The sequence below is a fragment of the Arvicola amphibius genome, chromosome 12, assembly GCF_903992535.2.
Source record: "Arvicola amphibius chromosome 12, mArvAmp1.2, whole genome shotgun sequence".
Classification (NCBI taxonomy): Eukaryota; Metazoa; Chordata; class Mammalia; order Rodentia; family Cricetidae; genus Arvicola; species Arvicola amphibius.
In genome coordinates this window covers 86,680,010-86,699,704 of record NC_052058.2, presented here as the reverse complement: position 1 = coordinate 86,699,704, position 19,695 = coordinate 86,680,010, and the positions used below count along the sequence as shown (strand labels likewise).

General features: G+C 53.7%; 1 protein-coding gene across 1 annotated transcript in view; it reads right to left on the bottom strand.

Annotated features, from left to right (window-relative positions):
- Positions 1-919: 919 nt before the first annotated feature.
- Sox13 (SRY-box transcription factor 13) overlaps positions 920-19,695 on the bottom strand; it is a 45,541-nt gene continuing 26,765 nt past the window's right edge. Inside the window, exons 2-15 of the mRNA XM_038348632.1 lie at positions 11,829-12,027; positions 9,089-9,200; positions 8,924-9,010; positions 7,947-8,119; positions 7,684-7,752; positions 7,259-7,373; positions 5,875-5,957; positions 5,795-5,796; positions 5,531-5,691; positions 5,014-5,123; positions 4,820-4,916; positions 4,352-4,495; positions 3,141-3,357; positions 920-2,571 (exon numbers count right to left, since the gene is read on the bottom strand). Of these exons, the coding sequence (XP_038204560.1) occupies positions 2,295-2,571; positions 3,141-3,357; positions 4,352-4,495; positions 4,820-4,916; positions 5,014-5,123; positions 5,531-5,691; positions 5,795-5,796; positions 5,875-5,957; positions 7,259-7,373; positions 7,684-7,752; positions 7,947-8,119; positions 8,924-9,010; positions 9,089-9,200; positions 11,829-12,026 (1,845 nt within the window). The 5' untranslated portion in view covers position 12,027 and the 3' untranslated portion in view covers positions 920-2,294. The remainder of the gene's footprint in view (positions 2,572-3,140; positions 3,358-4,351; positions 4,496-4,819; positions 4,917-5,013; positions 5,124-5,530; positions 5,692-5,794; positions 5,797-5,874; positions 5,958-7,258; positions 7,374-7,683; positions 7,753-7,946; positions 8,120-8,923; positions 9,011-9,088; positions 9,201-11,828; positions 12,028-19,695) is intronic.

Sequence of the window (19,695 nt, the reverse complement as noted above, 5' to 3'; positions counted from 1 at the left end):
AGCCATAAGTTCCTGGGTTCTGAAGCTCGCTATACTTCTGAATGTCTTTGCTGAAGTGTATGTATGCAGCCCACCCCCAAAGTGATCTTTGAGACAATCAGCTCAGGTTCAGTCTCACAGCCTCTACCTTTGCTACCCAGAAACTGAACGTTCTCTTCTCCCTCCTGGACTGCATGGCCCTGGCCCCTTGTGACTACTCCTCTAAGGATCCTTCTGTTCTCACAGGCTGATTCTGGGCCCTTTCAGATGATAGTGGCTTTTTCTAAAGAGGGGGTCTGGACAAGATTGACACACTTCGAACTAAGTCTGTGTGGAATACACTACCCTGTAGCCTCCCTCATTGAAGACATAACCCTGTTAATCCGGCCCATCTCTTTCACAAGAATTGCTATTTGATTTGGTTTTGCTTCCCCCATGCCATGCTGATGGTATTAACTTAACCAGAATTTGTCTCATAGCATCCCATTGATTTTGAAGACTTTCGGTCTTTTATCCAACCCTGTCCCCAGCGATGATAATGTCACAACTATGCCTTTGAAATCCCCATTTAAAGGGCAAGGTCACAGAGACTTGAAGACCACTGGAGACCCAGTGTCTGTGTGTGATGGCTCTTCCGGGATGAGCCCACCGCTTTCACTGGATTTAAGGGGCTCCCTCTCCCAGAGAGGGGTAGAAATCATGGAGAAGTTCCAGGCTCTTGTTTTCAGGTGGGACAGTGAAGCCCAAAGAGGAGAGCTGAGCCACTGTAGTACCTCCTCCCCCAGCTCCCGGGCCTGTCTATGGTCTCCCTCTTGACAAAGCCATTTCTTCCAGACACTCTGCTTGATGCTCCCATATGCTGCCACCAGGGGGCAGAAGTGCCTGGCTGGCGCGAGACTTGGGACCGGATTGAGGACAGCCTCTCTTCAGAGCAAGCGTCCGAATTCTGAAATGGTCGGTCTTTATTATGCCATCAGAAAACAAATGTGCTGGTTAAGTTATTCATCATTATCATCTTAGTAACAAAATAAAGCACTATCTATGTTTACAGTCATAAAAAGAAACAGTCTGGAGAGAAATGGGTTACGGGGGGGCACCTGGCCATGTGGGGTTTGGGGTCACCTCCCCTGGCTTGGGGACTGTTCCAGATCTTTGGAGCTAGGTGCTAATGATCTTTGATTTTCTTGGGAAAGAACCAGGATGCTCATCTGGCGTGAAGCTCATTCCCCAGACGGAGTGAGGGAGGAAGGAACCCACCCCACGCTCATGAAGAAGGGATGGAGACCAGCTGCCATGGGGTCCCCTCTGCAGGGCTGACACTGACAAAAAGAGGAGCCCTCAGTCCTCTGGCCCCCATGGCTGGGACTCGGGACAAAGCCCCCTGGAGGCCGAGGCACACGCTCACAGTACTAGGAGCTAAAAATGACTCCGTGGGAACTGACTGGCAAAGTCGGGAGAGAGAAAAGGGGTCAGCACGGGGTCAGAAAACTGCCAGTCCCAGGGGCAGGCTGGGCCCTACGGAAAGTCAGAGAGTCCAGTGGGTGGGGTGGGAGCACAGACAGACGGAGGAACAGAGAAGTGCACACTGGGAGAGAACACACAGAACCTGAGACACCAGACTGACGAAGAGGTAGCAATTTGGGGACAAAGAGCACAGAAGAGGCCCCCAGAGAAGCATCAAGAGACACGTCACAGAGCTCATCAACATGCCTGGCTCACAGCAGCCACTTAGCAAACACCTTCTGCCTAGAGAAGCGAGATGACAACGTGAGCACGCATGCGCGCGCACGCACGCACACGCAACAGCCAGAGGCACATGGACTTGGAAGACAAAGACAGGATAGCCAGACCCTTCTGCACAAAGGACAAAGTGATCCAGATGACAGAGGAGTGACCTGGGTGGGAGCTTCTGGGGCAGACATGTTGTCCCACCATGGCTGCGGTGGCCAGGACAAGATGGAAACAAAGCACGTTTGGGGGACAGGTGTGTACCCGCCATCCCCTCAGGTAGGCAGACCTACAAGAGGGGGTACATCCAGTGTTCCCTGGCCAATAGCCCCGAGGGCCAAAGACCTCAGCCAGCTCGGCCCCTCATCACGGCCACATGAATCCCGCCCAGCCATTAACTCCTCAGATGTGCCCGAAGGTGTGGTAAGGAGGAGAGCCCTCCCCCCACCTTGGGAATGTATCTACAAGTGCACAGCTTCGCCCATCACCTGGGCACACCCAAGTCCAAGTACCAACATAGTTCAGGCTGGCTGGCTGGGAACAAGGTCTTCCCCAGGGGCGACAGGCCAGGCCCAGCTGGCTGGGGATCAGTCTGTAAGGACCACCAGTTCCCCATCACTCTTCGCTTCGCCCTCTGAGTCCTCGTCCTCGCTGTACCGGTACATCTCTCCATCAGCCACTGAGTGCCTGTCATCTGTGCCCTCCCCTTCCTCCCGGAGGCTGCAGGTATTGACGATGACGGGCATGTTGGGGTCCAGGCCCTGGGGGACATAGTGCTCCACCAATGGTTGTGCCAGGGGCATGCCTGCTGCCCGAGGGAACAGGACATCTGAGGAGCTCACCTGTGCCTGGCCAGCCTGCGGGCTGAGAGGCGGAGAAAAGGGGCAGTTACAGATGTACCCACGTGCCCGCCCAGCCCTCCCCGCTGCTGGCTGTCCTCCGGGCATCACAGGCATTCCAACCCCTGTCCTGGCTGGGGAACTGTCACACCCTGGGCTCTGTATGTGCATCCTGACGGCCAAATTAACTGTCTGCTATAGATGGAAAATCTAGAGCCATGGGTGTATTCTCGGAAGGTGGCACATGAATATTATTCACTTTACTGTCACTGACTACAGGACTCCACGCCTGTGCTTGCCAGGGTTATAGTTAAGGAACCTTCCTATGGGCCGAATCCCTGCAGTGTGTCTCGGGTGGCAGGCGCCCCGCAGTCATTCTGGGTCGGACCCAACCCCCCGGTCACCAGAGTCTTACATACAGTCGTTATCCACCAGGGATCACGCATAGGCAGATGACAGACAGATCTGCACCCAGATGCCCAGGGAGCAGCCACACAAACCCTGCCTGCCCTCACACAAAGGCCAGCCACACATGAACCCAGCCTCTCGCAGCAGCCACAGGCTGCTTCTGGCCACGAGGGGAGGCCTGCTCACGGGATGGCGTAGCTCTGGCGAGCACCCTGGCGCCGTGTTCTCATCAGGGCCTTGTACTCGCCCACGCGCAGCCGCCGTCCCTCCACGACGCAGGTGCGCTTAGGCCTCGGCTTGTACTTGTAGTCAGGATATTTCTCCAGGTGCTGCCGGCTCAGGCGGGCCTGCTCCTCGTAGTAGGGCTGCTTCTCTTGGTTTGTCATGGACTTCCAGCGAGAGCCTAATCCAAACCCAGGCAAGAACTCAGGGCCAGACTCTCGCAATCGCCCCAGACCCCAGGCCCTAGAAACCCTGATTGGACCCTGGTCCCCAAGTGGGGATCAACAGATAATACAGGTGAAAGCACTCATCAAGGGCCTGGCCCAGTGCGGATGCTCCCTGGATGCTGGGCGAGGGAATGGGTGAGCCTGGTAATGACGGGTAGTTGGCACCACCCTCACGCTGAACAACTCCCACCCGAGAGGTGTCTTCCCAAGGGCATTGATAGGAGAGAAGTCACTCCAGGCCACCAAGTATCCAGTGTCGGTCTGAGGTGCCTAGTAGAGGACCTGCTGAGCATGCGCCAGCTCCTAGGCTGCACCCCCCGCACAACAAAGCTAAAAAACAAGCCGGGCGGTGGTGGCGCACGCCTTTAATCCCAGCACCCGGGAGGCAGAGGCAGGCGGATCTCTGTGAGTTCGAGACTAGCCTGGTCTACAAGAGGACAGGACAGGCTCTAAAGCTGCAGAGAAACCCTGTCTCGAAAAACATAAAAAACAAAACAAAACAAAACAAAACAAAAAAAGCTAAAAACAAAACCCTGGTGCTCCAGACAGTAATCCTGCACTGTTACTGAAGGGTTCAGCCATGAAAACATCCCCCTCCCTCAGCCTTGTCTGCTCTGCCCCCTCCTCAGTCTCAGACACAGTGGGCATTTAAAGTCTTGGTACAGACGATCCAGGATACCAATCTCCTGTTTACTGCCACAGCACAGACTAGGAGGCATTGGGGTATGGGGGAGGTAAGGAAGGCACTAAGTCCCAATGGAAGGAGCAACCAGAACAGCCTTGCACTGGTACAAGGTCCTAGGATCCAGATGCCCATTACAACACAACTCCTACACCATCTAAGATTCTACCAGGGTTTAACAGGACATGGAATATCACCAAGCAAGCCCTAAGTGGACCTAGCTGGCTCCCGGGACCCAGTCCTATCGCACTATCCCTGACCCTTACCAAGAATCTTGCTGATGCTGGAGTTGTGCATGTCTGGGAAGGCCTGGAGAATTTTCCTCCGCTCATCCTTGGCCCACACCATGAAGGCATTCATGGGTCTCTTGATATGACTGCTGTTCCGGGACTCAGAGAAATGGCGGGTGCCTGGAGGATGAGTAGGCAGAGTCAGCAACAGGGCCGGCAGACATCCCTTGCATGGCCACCAGGAGGCACTGGGGAGGCTCACACAGTAGTCAGCTCAGTTCAGGTGGGAAGCAGAGGAGCAGCAAGGAGCAAAGGCCAGAGAACTGGCACAGCAGGGGCCCAGAACTGCAGGGCCCCACAGAGCAGACCTAAGGATGGACACCGGGCACAATGGACCTGAGGGCTTAATCCCAGCAGGACCCAAGAAAGGAGGGAGAGAAGTGACCAGAGACAGACAGGGGGGCCCTAGTGGAACGAAGCGGTGCCCAGGATCAGAGCCCTCACCGTCCATGTCGCAGCTCAGCATGGCTTCCTCCAGCGGGTGCACACAGCTCTCCTCCGGCCTTTCCTTGGCTGGGGATGAGTCCAAGCTGATGAGGTCCTGCAGGAGACAGAGATATCAGTACCTCCCATGTCACCCTGGCCGCCTCTTCTATCACGCGCTCCTGCCCTCTGGGAAGAGGACGTGTGGCACATACCTTGCGGAATGGGGGGTTGGGGGAGTTTTCCAAGGCCCCACTGTGGCTGTGCAGCAGTTGGCGAGCATCCTGGATGGCTTTGGTGACAGCATCCCCTTCACCAAGGAAGCCTGTTGAAGAGGGAGCCAAGTGGAGGACAGGGGACCTGAGGGCTTTATCCCAGGGGCAACCCACACTTCTTACACTCCCTGCCACGTCATTCCTAGAAACTCCTCGTAGTGGCATCTTTGTGGTAGTACTCTCTCTGCCCATCCCCCACACACCAAAGAGGCTGGGAATGAAGACTCTGGGCTGTCTAATACAATACTGGAGGACACATGGGCCACGGGAAGGAGGCCTCCTCCGAGCCAGCCTAGACCCTGGCTTTAAGAATGCAGAGGCTGGAGTCGAATTCAGTGATAGAGTGCCTTGGAATTTTTAAAACCCCAAACTGTAACCGAGAAAGGGGAGGGACGTGTCCACAGTGGCATCTGACTCAACTGTCCTCTCCTGGGTGAGAGCAGAGAGGAAAGCTTACCCAGAGGCAGGCTGGGGGGGCTGGACTGCAGGTCCCTTGTGGGAGCCCCGTGATTAGAGGGGTGCGGCCCACAGCTGTTCATTTTGAGGCTGGGGGAGCTGGAGGTGTTGGGCAGCTCAGGTGCCTTGGGCTTGGCTGTGAGGTTCAATGGCTGGGGGGGGCTCCTGGGGAACACAGAAAGTCAGAAAGTGAGAGACACCAAAGGACACCCCTTCCCCCGCGTTGTGGGACAGACAGGGCTCAGGGAGAAAGTGAGACTAAAACACCTGCCCAGAGCAGCCAAGAGGGAAAGAAGGCGAGCAAAAGAGGAGGCACCCCACGCAGTGGACAGGGCAGGGGAGTACCTGAAGGGGGTGGTGGGCGGTCACCCCGGCTCTCTTCACCACGGGGGCAGGAGGGCTGTGCAGCAGCTGCAGCGGGTACTCCACTGTGGAAAGAAAAGCAAGGGGCAAAGTCCCAGATGAGACCTGAACAGCAGGTACCGGCGTGACAGGTCCCAGGGCTACAGGTAGGTGGGTGGAGCCTAGAGCGGCCCCCCTCGTTCTGTCCTCATCAGGTCCAAGCACCACAGGACTGTCCATCACCCCCTCTTCCTACATGGACCCTGCAGGCTGATGGCCATGTCTGTCCTTTTTAACCAACTCTAAAGAGTTTCCCACGGTCCATGCATGGGAGGGCACACTCCGGTCTTGTACTTGCTGAGTGTCGGGGGCAAAGCGACCCTGTTGGGAGGAATGCCTCACGTGCTCTCCCCCTAGGGTTAAAATGCTTGCGGTTGTGTAAGGGACTGTGTAAGAACACCAGTCTCATTTTACAGGTGTGTCAGTCGGGGTTCTCCAGAGATCACGGTGGACTGCCCACGAAGCCATCAAACGGCAGCACCAGGATTTGAAACCAGGTATTCAAGAAGCCACAACCTATCCTTGGGCTGTACAGTTCCCTCTCCTACCCACCCTATCTCACTAGGCTTAGCATCAGGGGGCGTGGCAATTCCGTAGAGATAAGACTGTATACAAATCACCAGCCCCAAGGCAGGTAGCGATAAGCTCGCAGGAGGTGCAGGAGGTGCGTCAGGGCACTTTGTTCTAGCTAGGGTGGAGATGGGGTGGTAAGGTCTGAGGATGTGATGACGGGGTGAACCCAGCGGGCAAGCAAGGTTGTCTCTGTAGCAGAGAGCTGGCACTCTGTGTGGGCTTGTGGAACGGGGAGGGTAGAGCAGTAGTCTTCATTGCTACCCATCCCGTCGGGGCATTTTCAGGCAGCATGTCTGCCCTGTCCCCAACTCTGTCACCAGAAATCACTGGGATCATCCCATCAGTCACCTTCATCCCCACAGCCCACAACTAGAGACAATGTACTCCCTGCTCAAGTGTTCCCAAGCACCCACTTCCCAGACCCCATGCTCCAATCCTCAGCGGATCCCACATCCCTGCCCCTCTCACAAACCTCTGCCACCTCTTCTCCCTCCACCCTGCACCTCAGTTCCAGCCTCTCCCTCACTTCCTTACCCCCCCAGGACCCAATCATCAAGTGCCCCCTCCTCAGGGAGCCTCCCGGGCCTTTCTCTAGCCTTCTCTCTCTTGAGACTGCTTTACAGTGCGCTCTTCCTATCCATCCTTCCCACCAAGCTCGGGAAGGACTGTGGCCCAGATGGACCACTGAGCATGGATGTGCTCTCTCATCTCACGACAGCAGCCTCTGCGGTGGGCCCTTCCCTGTCTCACTCACCTGGTTTGCAGGGAATGGGCTGGATGGGCAAAGCCAGCTGGGAGTCAGGGGTGACAGGCAGTGGCTGGTGACTTGGGGGAAAGGCTGGAATCATGACGTAAGGCATGTTAACCTGCTGAAGGCAAAGAAACCTACCGTAAGTCACTGGGGACCCGAAGCGCTGCCCAGATGTCGTTCTGCCCAGGACATGAGGTAGGGTGGGTATGCATAGAACACAGGGTAGGGACAATTTTCCACAAGATCCATCTGACCCCGTATGACAGCTACGAGCCCATCTACTTGTCACCCCCTCAAAACAGGACTCCGGAATTGGAAGGAATCAGAGCAAAATTGGATGAAGAATATGGCCTCTCCATCAAGCCTAGGGGGAGCCTGTTCTGCCGTCCCCTTCCCCGGTGGCTCTGCCCACACTGTCCCCTCGTCACCTGGATCTGCTGCTGGAGGACGTTGATCTTGTGCTGCTGCTGAATCAGCTGCTGCTGCTGCTTGGCGATCTGGCGAGACACGGAGTCGACAAGGAAATCATGGAAGGCTCTGGCCTCCTCCAGCGCCTGCCACAGCCCACACGTCTTCCCCAGGAGCATGCGGGGTAGAGGTGGGGGTAGAGCACCAGTTCTCAGAACCTGGTCTCCTCTTGCCGACAGTCACCCCCCAAAGGAGCCTCAGAAGCCCCTGCCCTGGCTGGCACCTGCTCCTGCTGCTGCCGGGCCAGTTCCATTTGCTGCTGCTGCTTCTCAAACAGCATGGCTGCCATGTTCTTCTGCTCGGAGTGAGCTGTGAGGAGCTGGTCCCGAAGGGCGGACAGCTGGTGAATCATGACCAGAAGCTGAAGCTCCTTCTCAGCCAGGCTCTCTTGGGTCCCTGTTCACGGTGAAATGCCGCCACCTTTGTTAGTGTGCCTGTCTATCTGCCCACCCACCCATCTGATGACCTCTCTGTCCCAGGAGCCTGCCAGGCCAGTGCCCAACTTCTCTGTACTTTAAGGGATTAAAAAAAAAAAAATCTATTGTTTGGCATGATGGTAGTTACTTCCCAGGATCAGCCTGAGGATGAACGAGCTAATAATGCGTGGAAAGTTGTCTGTCTGGGACCTAACTGTGATTGCTCATGTCTTCCATTCCAACCTGGCTGTCTGATGAGCAGTGTACTTCCAAGCACTCAAGTGGGGACCATTTATAGTCAGGAAGCCTCTGGAAAATGCCGAAGCTCAGGCCTCCATCTTTGGGGCTTCTCATCCGTGAATGCGGGGAGCATAAGCATTGATTTAACGCTCCCACTGTGGGCATACTCAACATTGAGAAAATGGTCACCCTGAGGAGGTAAGCCGCGGCCTTCACTGTGGTCCTGGAAGCCTAGCTTCAACTGCCAACAGTACGTGGAAAGTTTCGGCCCACTTTAGACTGGGACCTGGAAGGTTGAACGATGAGCCTCAAGTCCCAAGGGTCCCCTAATGAGAGCCTAGATCCACCCCCCATGGGATCTGTTTCCAGTCAGGCCGCTCCCACCTGGGGATGGGCCAGACAACTAACTGCTTAGAGACGCCCAGGTGAGCCAGGTGGGAATGAGGTACTGCCCGATATACCCAGAGTGCATGATAGAGCAGAAGGGAAGGGCTAGGGCTGAGATGCCCTTCCCTGCTCTCCGCACACCACACAGGCCCAGCACCTTTGACATCCTTGGCTTCCATAGAGCTTCTTCCCAGGAACCGCTCCTTCCAGTCGCTGGACAGCAGCTTCTCAATGGCTGGCACAACTGGAAGAAGGCAGGGTAAGGGCAGGGCGAAGCCCACCAGAGAGCAGCCAGACCTCACCTCCGACTCAAGCATCCTACCTTCTTGTAAGTTGCGGTTGAAGTCCAACCGCTCCTGGCTTCCCGAAGCGGCCTCAGAAGCTGCTGGTCTCTTGGGGTCTGGGGACCCACTGCTCTCTGGTGAGGTACAGTCCTGCAAGAGACAATGAATTATCACTGCCGCTCCCAAGAAAGGGAGCACAGACAGGGCTGAGCACCCCAAAGGTGTCCTTTCCGAGGGACCAAGACTATGGGATATTGCTCATTTTCACATTCCCAGGCCTGGCTCGCACCACCCTATAACTGATACAGTGAGATGAACAGAGACTTGGGGACAGGAGACCTGGGTATCAGTCCAGGTCTAGTGGCTCACAAGGGGCTGGATCTCACACAAGCCCCGACAACTCTCTGAAAGCCAGGACTGTCTCTGGGATCCATATAGTAAAGCATCTGAATGAGGAGCCGATACATTGGGATCACCATGGAAACACACCTGTAGGTTTGTCTATGAGGATGCTCCCAGAAGGAAAACCTGCCCTGACTGGAGGCTCCTGGACAGTTTCGTCTCCCCACTTCCAGACTACAGATGCAACATGGCCAGCTGCCTCAACTTCCTCGCCACCATACCTTCTCCACCATGTGTACCCTCGAACTGTCAGCCAAAACAAACCCTTCTTTAGGTTGCTTCCATGGGACATTCTGTCCCAGCACTAGAAAAGTAACTAATACAGAACCCACCTTGTCTAGTTATTCCTACGAACCCACGTGCTGTTCCAGTCACGCTGCTTGATTTCGGGCACCCACTGTGGCCTCCCTAAATGATCCCCGGGGCTGGAGCACTGCCTCAGCAGTTGGGAGCTCTTGCAGAGGACTGGGGTTCAGTTCTCAGCACCCACATCCAGCTCTGGAGGATCCAACTGTTGCAGAGTATTTAACTAGGTAAAGGTGTGTTGCATTTGTTTAATTATGGAAAGATGTGTTGCTGTTTTACCTTGCCTGCCTAAGGCACCTGATAAAAAGCTGAACAGCCAATCACGAGGAAGAAGGTAGGTACAGGCAGAACCTCCAGCCAGGGAGAATAAATAGAAGGAATTTAGGCTTAAGAAGAAAGAAAAGAGAAAAAAGAAAAGGAAGCGCCAGAAAGATGCCAGGGGCCAGCCAGACACAAAGGAAGCAGGAAAATAGGACTTACAGAATGAAAGAAAGATTAAAAAGCCCTGAGGCAAAACAGAAATGAATAGAAACAGGTTAAAATAAGTTAAAAGAGCTAGTGGTACAAGCCTAAGCTAAGCCTGAGCATTCATAATTATTAACAACTCTCCATGTCTTTATTTGGGAGCTGGCTGGTGGTCCAAAGAAACTTCCAATTACATCCAACATCCTCTTCTGGCCTCTGAGGGCAACTGCACTCACGTGCGCATACCTCTGACCAGGCAGAAACACACACACACACACACACACACACACAATTTTTAAAGAGAAATGGGGCTGAAAAGGTAGCTCAGCAATTAAGAGCATTTTGTGGCTCTTGCACAGAACCCAGGTTCAGTTTCCAGCACCCACATGGTTGCTTATAACCACTCCAGTTCCAGGGGCTCTAACACCCTCCTCTGTAGCACCAGGCTCTCATGTGATATACACACTCAGGCAAAAAAAAAAAAAAAAAAAAAAAAGACAACAACAATATGAAACCAAAAACAGAAACCAAAACTCATAAAATAAATAAACCTGAAAAATTGAAAAATATAAACAAGTATGTGGATAGATGAATGAATGAAAACAAATCTTTGAAAAAAGAAGTGTTCAATAGGTCATGGTGGTCCAGCCTTTAACCTCAAAACTCAGGGGTAGAAGCAGGTGGATTTCTGTGAGTTCCTAGCTAGCCTGATCATAATGGAGACCCTGTCTCAAACACAAGAGGAGGAGAGGAAGGAGGGAGAGATGGTGAAGGGGGAGGAGGGGGAGGGGGAAGAGGGGAGGAGGGGGAAGGGAAAGAGGGGAGGAGGGGGAGGGGGAAGAGGAGGAGGGGGAAGCAGCAGCAGTGCTCCCTGTTTCATCTAAGCCAAGCCTCCTGGGGTCTAAGGTTTACCACTCCAAAAGTGTGTCCCCTGGTCACCCCCACTCTTCCAAATTGAGTTCCTCCTTAGAGTCATCAAATTAAACTTCTGTATGGAAACAAATTTAAGACCTGCAGAATTTCTACCATATAGTTCAGTTCTCTCTTCTCTGTGTACATGTGTTCTCCATGTGCGTGCGTGCGTGCGCACGTGCGTGTGGTATAGGCCCAACTTTGGCAAGCACCTGTCCTTTTATTTACTGAGGCAGATCTCTCACTGCACCCAGCCTCCTGTTCCAGGGACTCCCATCTCTGCCTCCAGGCAGCTGCCGCACTTTCTTGGCTTTTACAAGGGTCCTGGAAAACCAAACTCCCATCCTCTCGCGTGTCCAGCAAGCGCTTTACCCACTGACTCATCTCTCCAACCCCTGTTCCCTCGTCCTAAGGAAATTATAGTCTGAAATGGCCACTCAGGTAGGGATGGAGGGAGACACCTCCAGTCCTGCTCTGACGGGTTACCCAGCTTCTAACCCTGACCATGTGGCTCCCCGCTCTGCTCACCTGGGCTCACCCGGGGCCCCATTGTCCTTGCAGAGAACATTTCTGCACACAAACTAGACAAAAGTATGTAGGCCTGGTGGAAAGGGTAGATGAGCACCAGGTGGAGCCACAAGGCAGAGGGGGAACAATAACCAATGGGGTCCCTCGAAAGAAAGCGCTAGATACCTGAGCTGGAGCTCGTGAGTTGGCGGCTTCCTGCGGAGCCAGGGCTGGGTCTCCAGGCTGGGGCTCCACCGCAGTGGCTGTGCCTTGGGGGGCCTCGTGGGGAGGCTCCTTCTTCTCTTCAGACTTGATGGTGCAGTTCACCATGGTGCTAGCACTATCCAGGGCCAGCTGCACAGAGACGGGGCTCCGCATGGACATCCTGCAGGAAGAGGGACAGAGGACACTGAGTAAGTGAGGTCCAAGGCCCAGTTTATGAGCCCACCCTGCCCCCCAGGAGGTGCCCCATTCTTTGTTTCCCAAACCCAAGCATTTCTTGGCACCCCTCAAAGATGCATATGTCTAAAACACATGCCTACTTTGGAACCTGCTTTCTTATTTCTTTAATTTTTAGAATCTATCCAGGGGTTCCCACCTCTGGTATCCACTCCCTCCTTTTGCTTTTGCGGTGCCAGGGCCTTGCATGCGCTAAGAGAACACTTCGTGTTTCTTGCCATGCTGGAGCCACTGAGCTGATGAGCTCACCCGAGGAAGCCAAAGAGGGTTATGAACCCAAGACAACTGAACACTGTATGTATGTAAACATATGTACTGGAGCCGGGCAGTGGTGGCGCACACCTTTAATCCCAGTACTCGGGAGGAAGATGCAGGCGGATCTCTGTGAGTTCGAGACCAGCCTGGTCTACAGAGTGAATTCCAGGACAGCCAGGGCCACACAGAAAAAAAACCTATCTCGAAAAATAAAAAGACAGGATCTCAGATAGCCTAGGCTAGCACTGAACTTACTATGTAGCTGAGGATGGCCTTGAACTCAAGTGCTGGGTCACAGGCCTGTGCCACCATGCTCATCTTGCAATATGCTTGGTAGACTCTCGTGAAGTGCACAAAGTGGCCTTCTCCTCTATCACACGGCCTAGTGCCACCCGAGGGTGAGAGTCTGCAGGGCTCTGGAGAGCAGTTTCCAGGGTCACATCAGACTAGAGAGCAAGCAGCAGCTCTCACCCTCTCCAGTCCCTGGGCAAGCACTCGGAGATGCGTTCTGGTCTCAGGTGGCACACAAGGGTCTGGCCTCCGGCAGAAGTGTTAGGAGGTGGGGCCTCACTAGAGAGTATTAGGTTAGGAGCCCTCTCTCTGTCTTCCTTCACAAATGGGTTAACCTGGTAGTCCTGTGCCCTCCTGCCACGGGGTGATACAGCAAGAAGGCACTTGCCTTCCTAGCCTCTGCAACAGGAAAAAACACATAGGGATCAAAGAGCAACAACCATCAGATGCACTAACAGACCCTTAAACCCACATAAATGTAGAAGGCAAGAACCACCCCAGAATTGTCATCTGACTTCCATTCATGTCCAGACACAAATATCTCCCTCCCCTCTCCTCCTCACAGACGCAAATATAAGTTTAAAGCAAAACAAAAACACGCTATGAATTATTTACTTCTACGGTTTTCCACCTAATGCTTTCAGATCACGGTGGCCCCCTGAACCCCTGTTCAGTGAGACTGAAAACAGGGCGACCAGTGAATTTGCATATGACATCAATTCTGTACAGGGTATACTGCAGTCTATAGATTACACCAACTATTCTGGTACTGGATCATACAATGTTACAGCTTTGCATACAACGGAATACATAAGGTGTTTTATGAACAGCTACAGGAATTTATAACTAAGATATATACATCTGTATTTGATTTGATTGTATCCTATAGACTCCCCCACCCTCTTTCTGAGTGCAAGGTAATCAGGACCCAGGATAGGACAGGGCAAGAGAAGGCTAGCTGACCCTAGTTGGGGCCCATCTCACCTGGATGAAGAGAAAACAGACCCCAGCCCGGCTTGGCCCAGGGGGGCTGCCTGGAGAACCTGCAGAAAGCAGGCAGCTCAGCCCATCCGGCTGGGGAGGGGCCGGGAGCCAGGCCCCACAGGGGGCAGGAGTGGGGGCGGGGGGCATTATCCTGGAGCTGAGGGCAGCAATTACATAACAAACAAACCCGGGCTCAAGCTGTGAATTAATCAAACCGCTGAAAATAAAACCTTCCTCTCAGGAACTTCAGACAAAAGAAATGAAAACAACCAGGCTGGCTGGAAAATAAAAGGCAGCGGGGCTGAAAGCCGGGACAAAAGGAAACCAGACAATAGGGTGCTGGACAAAAGCAACAAAGCCAGAGGAAGTGTGACAGGCGCACAATGAAGGCCTGTGGGCTTCTGATCCCTAGGCGCTCAGCCACCTCATCCCACACCACTGGCTGCCACCAGATCGCCTCCCCTGGCCAGACTTGGGTCCCAAGGGCTCTCCTTCTTCATCAGGACCCGGCCTCAGGTTTCCAACTCCTGCCTCAATTGAAGCAGTCCCGGCCACCGCAGCCTGAGCCCACGGTCAGACAAGTGCCTGAGGCCAAATGCTGCCCCACGGGACATGGTGACCATTCACCCACCCACCTCCCGCTCGACGAGGGCTGTCCTGACTGCCCAAGACCAGCCTCACTGGCTACGTGTGGCTACTGAGCCAGTCTGGGTGGGAATGTACCACATCAAAGACACCAAGGGTCCCCAAAACTCAGCATTCATTATCAGCTGTAGTCACAACCTGATAGATTAGGTTAGAGAAAACAGCCTCTTTTCTCCCTCTCACTTACATCTTTTAAAGATCTGTTTTGTTTTTAATTATGTGTGCGTCCTATGTGTGCGCGCTCATGAATGGACATGCTGAGGCCCGAGGCATCGGATTCCCCTTGGAGCTGGAGTTTACTTGTCCTCTGCAAGAGTGGTACCCACTCTGACCGTCCGAGCCATTTTTTCTAGCTCCAGACAAAACAGTCTTTTGTTGTTGTTGTTGTTGTTGTTGTTTCGAGACAGGGTTTCTCTGTGTAGTCCTGGCTGTTCTGGAACTCACTCTGTAGACCAGGCTGGCCTTGAACTAATAGAGATCCTCCTGCTTCTGCCTCCGAGTACTAGAATTAAAGGTTTGCACCGCCACTGGTGGCTAGACTAAACATTCTTAAGACTCATCCCACCTTTTCTTCCCTGAGAAAAGGCCTAACCGTGTGGGCCAGATGGAACTAAGATCCACCTGCCTCAGTGCCCAAGAGTCACCTGATTATTTTTTTCTTTATTCTTTATTTATTTTTGTCTCTATGTGCATTGGTGTTTTGCCTACATGTATGCCTGTGTGAGGGTGTCAGATCCCCTAGATCTGGAGGTAAAGACAGTTGTGAACTGCCATGTGGGGGCTGAGAATTGAACCTGGATCCCCTGGAAGAGCAGCCGGTGCTCTGAATCACTGAGACATCTCTCCAGCCCCCACACCTGATCTTCTTTGTAGTTTTGTTTGTTTATTCGGGGTTGCGATGGGGCTGCGCCCGGGGCCTCACACGGGTAGTGCACATTCCGCCACGGAGCAGCACCCCAGCATTTCAATTTCTTTTTACATGTATTTACTGGGAGACACAACATCATGCAGGTCATTGTCAGTGTGTTCCTCAGGGGAACCCTGAGCCTCCATGCCCTTTCCCACCTCTCCCACCCCCACCCAGCACCCCTAGCCCATACTTGGGGTTATCTGCTATTAAGCGGCATCTTGGGGCTCCCGGCACTGGTGAAGTAAAGAAATGGCTCCCACTGACACCAGACGAGTTTGGCGTTGTCAACCTTGTCACCTCAGCCTAGTGCCCTCAGGTAACCCTAAGAGATCCTGGGGCCCATATGCTCACAGGCAGCACCTGGCTCAGCAGGACAGGGCTCCTGGTTGGTCTGCTCCGAGCTTACTTAAGGAGAGGCACAGCCTGGGCCTAAGAGCCAGGCCTTGGCAGGTACTGCTGGAAAGCTGAGTCCTGGACCACCTCATGCCTACCCATCCCTGCCCTGTCGCAGCCTTGAAGGAAGCACGGTCCCCTACCCACGGCGGTGTAAAGGTCAGGGTCAGGGCTAGAGTCTGTAATTCTTGCCTGACCCTGTGTGAACACTGGCAAGTAGCCTCTCGGCCTGTCTCATCTTCTGCACACTGGGCAGTTAGCTACACCTCACAGGAGTCCATGGGGGTTAAGTACCGCACGGTGAGCATCTTGTACATGGATGTGAATAGCCTAGGATGCTGAGTCAAGTGGGTGACAGAGAAGTCTCCAAGTCACACAGACCTGGGTATTGTCTGCGCTCGAACTCTGAATAGCCACTGCTATGCCACCTTGGGCAAGTAACCTCCCTGAGCCTGTTTCCCCTTCAGTAACATGGGCATAAGACAACCCAGGAAGAAGAGTTAACCTATGAAACGTGCATGTTTTACATTCTTGGGCACCTTGAACTTGGCCTTCACAGGACTAAATCACGGCTGAAGATACCTTCGAATGCCTGCAGTTTCTGACTCACCCAGGAGCTTGGGAACCCAACCAAGGCAGGGTGAATATATAGCTGTTTCCACCCATCATTGTGGCCCCAAGGTCTAGCACAGTGCCTGCAGCATGGGGGACCGGATGCTGCTCCCTGCCCTTCCCCTGTGTGAGCAACACCCAGCAACAGAGCAAGTTCATTTCTTTTTCTTCCTACCCCCAAATGATAAGAAACCTCTTCCTCAGTCTTTGGATTTAAAGACCCCCTAGGAGCCTACCTTCTTAAGCCCCTTTTCCAGGAACTAAAGACCCCACCAACTTCCTTTACTCCTTCCTTGCAAAGCACATGCTACACTTTCTCAGGGGATTTCCCTCTCTCTAGATGCCCAGAAGCCCAAAGCCCTCAGTGTGCAGCAGACAATTATGGGCTTCCCCAGCTTCACCCTATTCTGCAACCCTAAATCCTAGTTAAGACTCATAAACCCACGGGAGCCCACAAGCGCAATGGATGCTCCCCTGTGTTATCCGCCCTCCCTCTTGTCCAGCATCACACTATTGGGACAGCCCTGCTTCAGAACTACCGCCAGCAAGGACCATAGCGGACCTTCCACCAGCAAGGAGGCTGAACAGGTACACGCCTTTAATCCTGGCACTTGGGAGGCAGAAGCAGGTGGATCTCTGTGAGTCTGAGGCCAGATTGGTTTACAGAGCGAGTTCCTGGATAGCTAGGGCTGTTACGTGACATGTGTGCCCCCTTAAAAGTGTCCGCCAGGCACAGGTGGCTCTCTTGCCTCTCTTCTTCCTCTTCTCTCTTCCCTGTTCTCCCTGTTCTCGTGTACCGACTCCCACACAACTGTTCGCTCTCTTGCTTCCCCCTCCACCACCACCAATAAACCTCTGGCATTAATTCTGCTGCATGGGCCATGTTTGCTTAGTGGCATACCTTGGCAGGGCCCACCAAAAGGCAGCCACTTTGCCTTTTGTATTTATCATTGCACCCCTTCTCTACACTCCCCTCTCCTAGGGAGCCCACCTCACGGGTCTTCTACTTCTGCACTCCAGCCTTCTTAGCTTTGTCTCACTAAGACTGAACTGGTGCGCGAGACTTTGAATCCAGTGTCTGGATAAAGGCCTGGAGAAAGAAGCCCCTCCAAGGACTAGCGGCAGAATGCTGCCCGAACACGAGATGGCTCCTGTTCTCCCCATAAGCAGGCTTCCCCATCCTGCGCCAGCCCCTTTCTACCCCCAAACAAACCATCAGTCACTTCCTCTTCTAATCACTCAATGACAGACCCAGCTGAATGGGAATCAAAGAAAGTCCTCCCTCTGAGTTCTTCCTCCTCCCTAACCACAGCTCCGCCCCCCCCCCCCACTCGTCTAGATGTAGAGAAGATTCCAGTTATCACAGCATGACTGTGACTCAGACCTGGGGCACAGGAAGGCCTTCCGAGGATGGCCCCTGGGCACAGCCAACAACCACCGCTGCCCCTTCCCACAACTTGTCAGAGTGGCTGGTGCCAAGGGCATCACGGCCAGGGAAAGAGAGCCATGCAGCATGGGTGGGGCAGGCACCGGTCCCAGAGGGAACTGCACTTCCTCTGAAACCCCAGAGAGTTGAGAGCCTCAGGCTGCCCTGAACAATAGTCCCAAGGCGTGGGTGCCCAGAATGGTGCCCCGTGCCACATCCTGTCATTCTTCCCACAGGCCGCACCCTGCCACCCTTCCTGGCTCCACCCGATCCTATCTCTGTGTTTACTCAGCGCTGGGAGCTGGGCTGGCCACAGGCTGGGGACGAAGCTTTCCTGAAGGTCCCCTCACCTCTTGCAGCCTGTGGCGGATGGGATCCAGCTGTGGCTGGTCTAAGTCTCAGCTGGGTAAGAAAAGCCAGTGTTCCAGCCCCTGGACCGACCAATAACCCCTGGCTGGCCAAAGCGGTATCCATCCACCTGGGCATCTCAGATAGAGGCTCAGGGAGACTCCAGCTCCTGTCCCCAGTCTGGCAGAGGCGGCGGGCCCTACCTATAAGTGTCTCTAGCCCAGAACCCATTCAGCACTGAGCTTTCTTCCCCGGCACTCAGAGACTTGAGCCCCTTGTCAAGAGTCCATTGGAAAGCAGTGGAGTGGAAGAAACAGTAGCTGAGATGGTCTCCCCGACCCCACCTGGCCTTCCAGCCTCAGGCGTGGTCAGGACAGAGGGTGACTGGGAAGGGGACAACTCGGAGGTGCTGCTGGAGCTCACACTGTGACGTGTCCCCAAGAGGTCTTCCAGGGAGAACTGACAGTGTCTCCAGGCATGCTCCCTCCCAACAGTACCAGGAATGCAACTGGACCATCCTTGTCTCCCAGAAAGGGAAGACTTCCAGGCCACTGCAGCAGGAACTGGCCGACCTTGTCACAACCCCATAAGGGACAGACCTGAGCATTAACCAAAGGAAGGAGAAGCAAAATGTAAGAGGCCCCAGAACAGCATCCACTCAACTACAAGCACTGGGTGCTCCACTGTCTCCTCCTTGAGAGAAACTACAGAAGCCGAGGGCTGGTGCATCCTGTCTGACAGAGGTGGGATATCTGAGGTCATTCTCATGCCAAGACTACATTGTGCACTCACTGGTTGATGCCCAGTTATCATCCAGTACCCCTATGTCTTAGCCCAACCAAGGCAAATTGACTGCTGTGTTCTCAGTTCACATCTTGACTGAGTTCTGACGGAGGAAAAAGTGGTCAAAAGAAACCAAGGCAGTTTTGCAAACTTGGAAGAGAAACTTTCTCAAAACCTTAGTTTCAAGTCAGGCATGGTGGCGCATGCCTGTAATCCCAACCCTTTGGAAAAGGAGCTGAAGGATCAGAAGTTCCAGGCTAGCCTGGGCTACATGAGACCCCCTTTTAAAACAACAAAACCCTCTCTGCTTCTTCCTGTATACAAACTGTCTAACGCTTGCTTTGTGTTTACAAGGGTGATTCATGTACACTTCAAGAAACCGTTGGTGGCACACACCTTTAATCCCCCCAGTACTCGGGAGGCAGAGAGACAGGAGGATCTTTGTGAGTTCAAGGCCAACCCAGTCTACAGAGTGAGTTCCAGGACAAGCTCCAAAAGCTACACAGAGAAACCCTGTCTCAAAAAAAACAAAACAAAACAAAACAAAACAAAACCTGGCCACATATGGCTCAGCACAGAGGGAGCAGGAGAAGGAAGATGGACTTCCCACACCACTCCTGGAATTGCAAATATATATTTAGACTTCATCAGTCTCCAGGCATATGACTCCTAAAACCCTTGTACTCTGTTCGTGATCTGGGAGGGGGCTGGCAGCTCCCAAGCAGCCAGAGTGCAGCAGGACAGAGTCCTGTCCTCTCACCTCTATCCCAAACTCTGGAGCTCATCAACAGAGCACTGGCCTTGCAGGCTCTGCAGTCCAGCCCTGCCACTGCAAGAAATGAAATGATACAAGGGAACAAATACACCCATCCTACCGAGGTCTCGAAACCGACAGGGATGGACTTTTAAAAAGGAAGTGACGATTTTGCTCCCTGAACCTGCCCCAC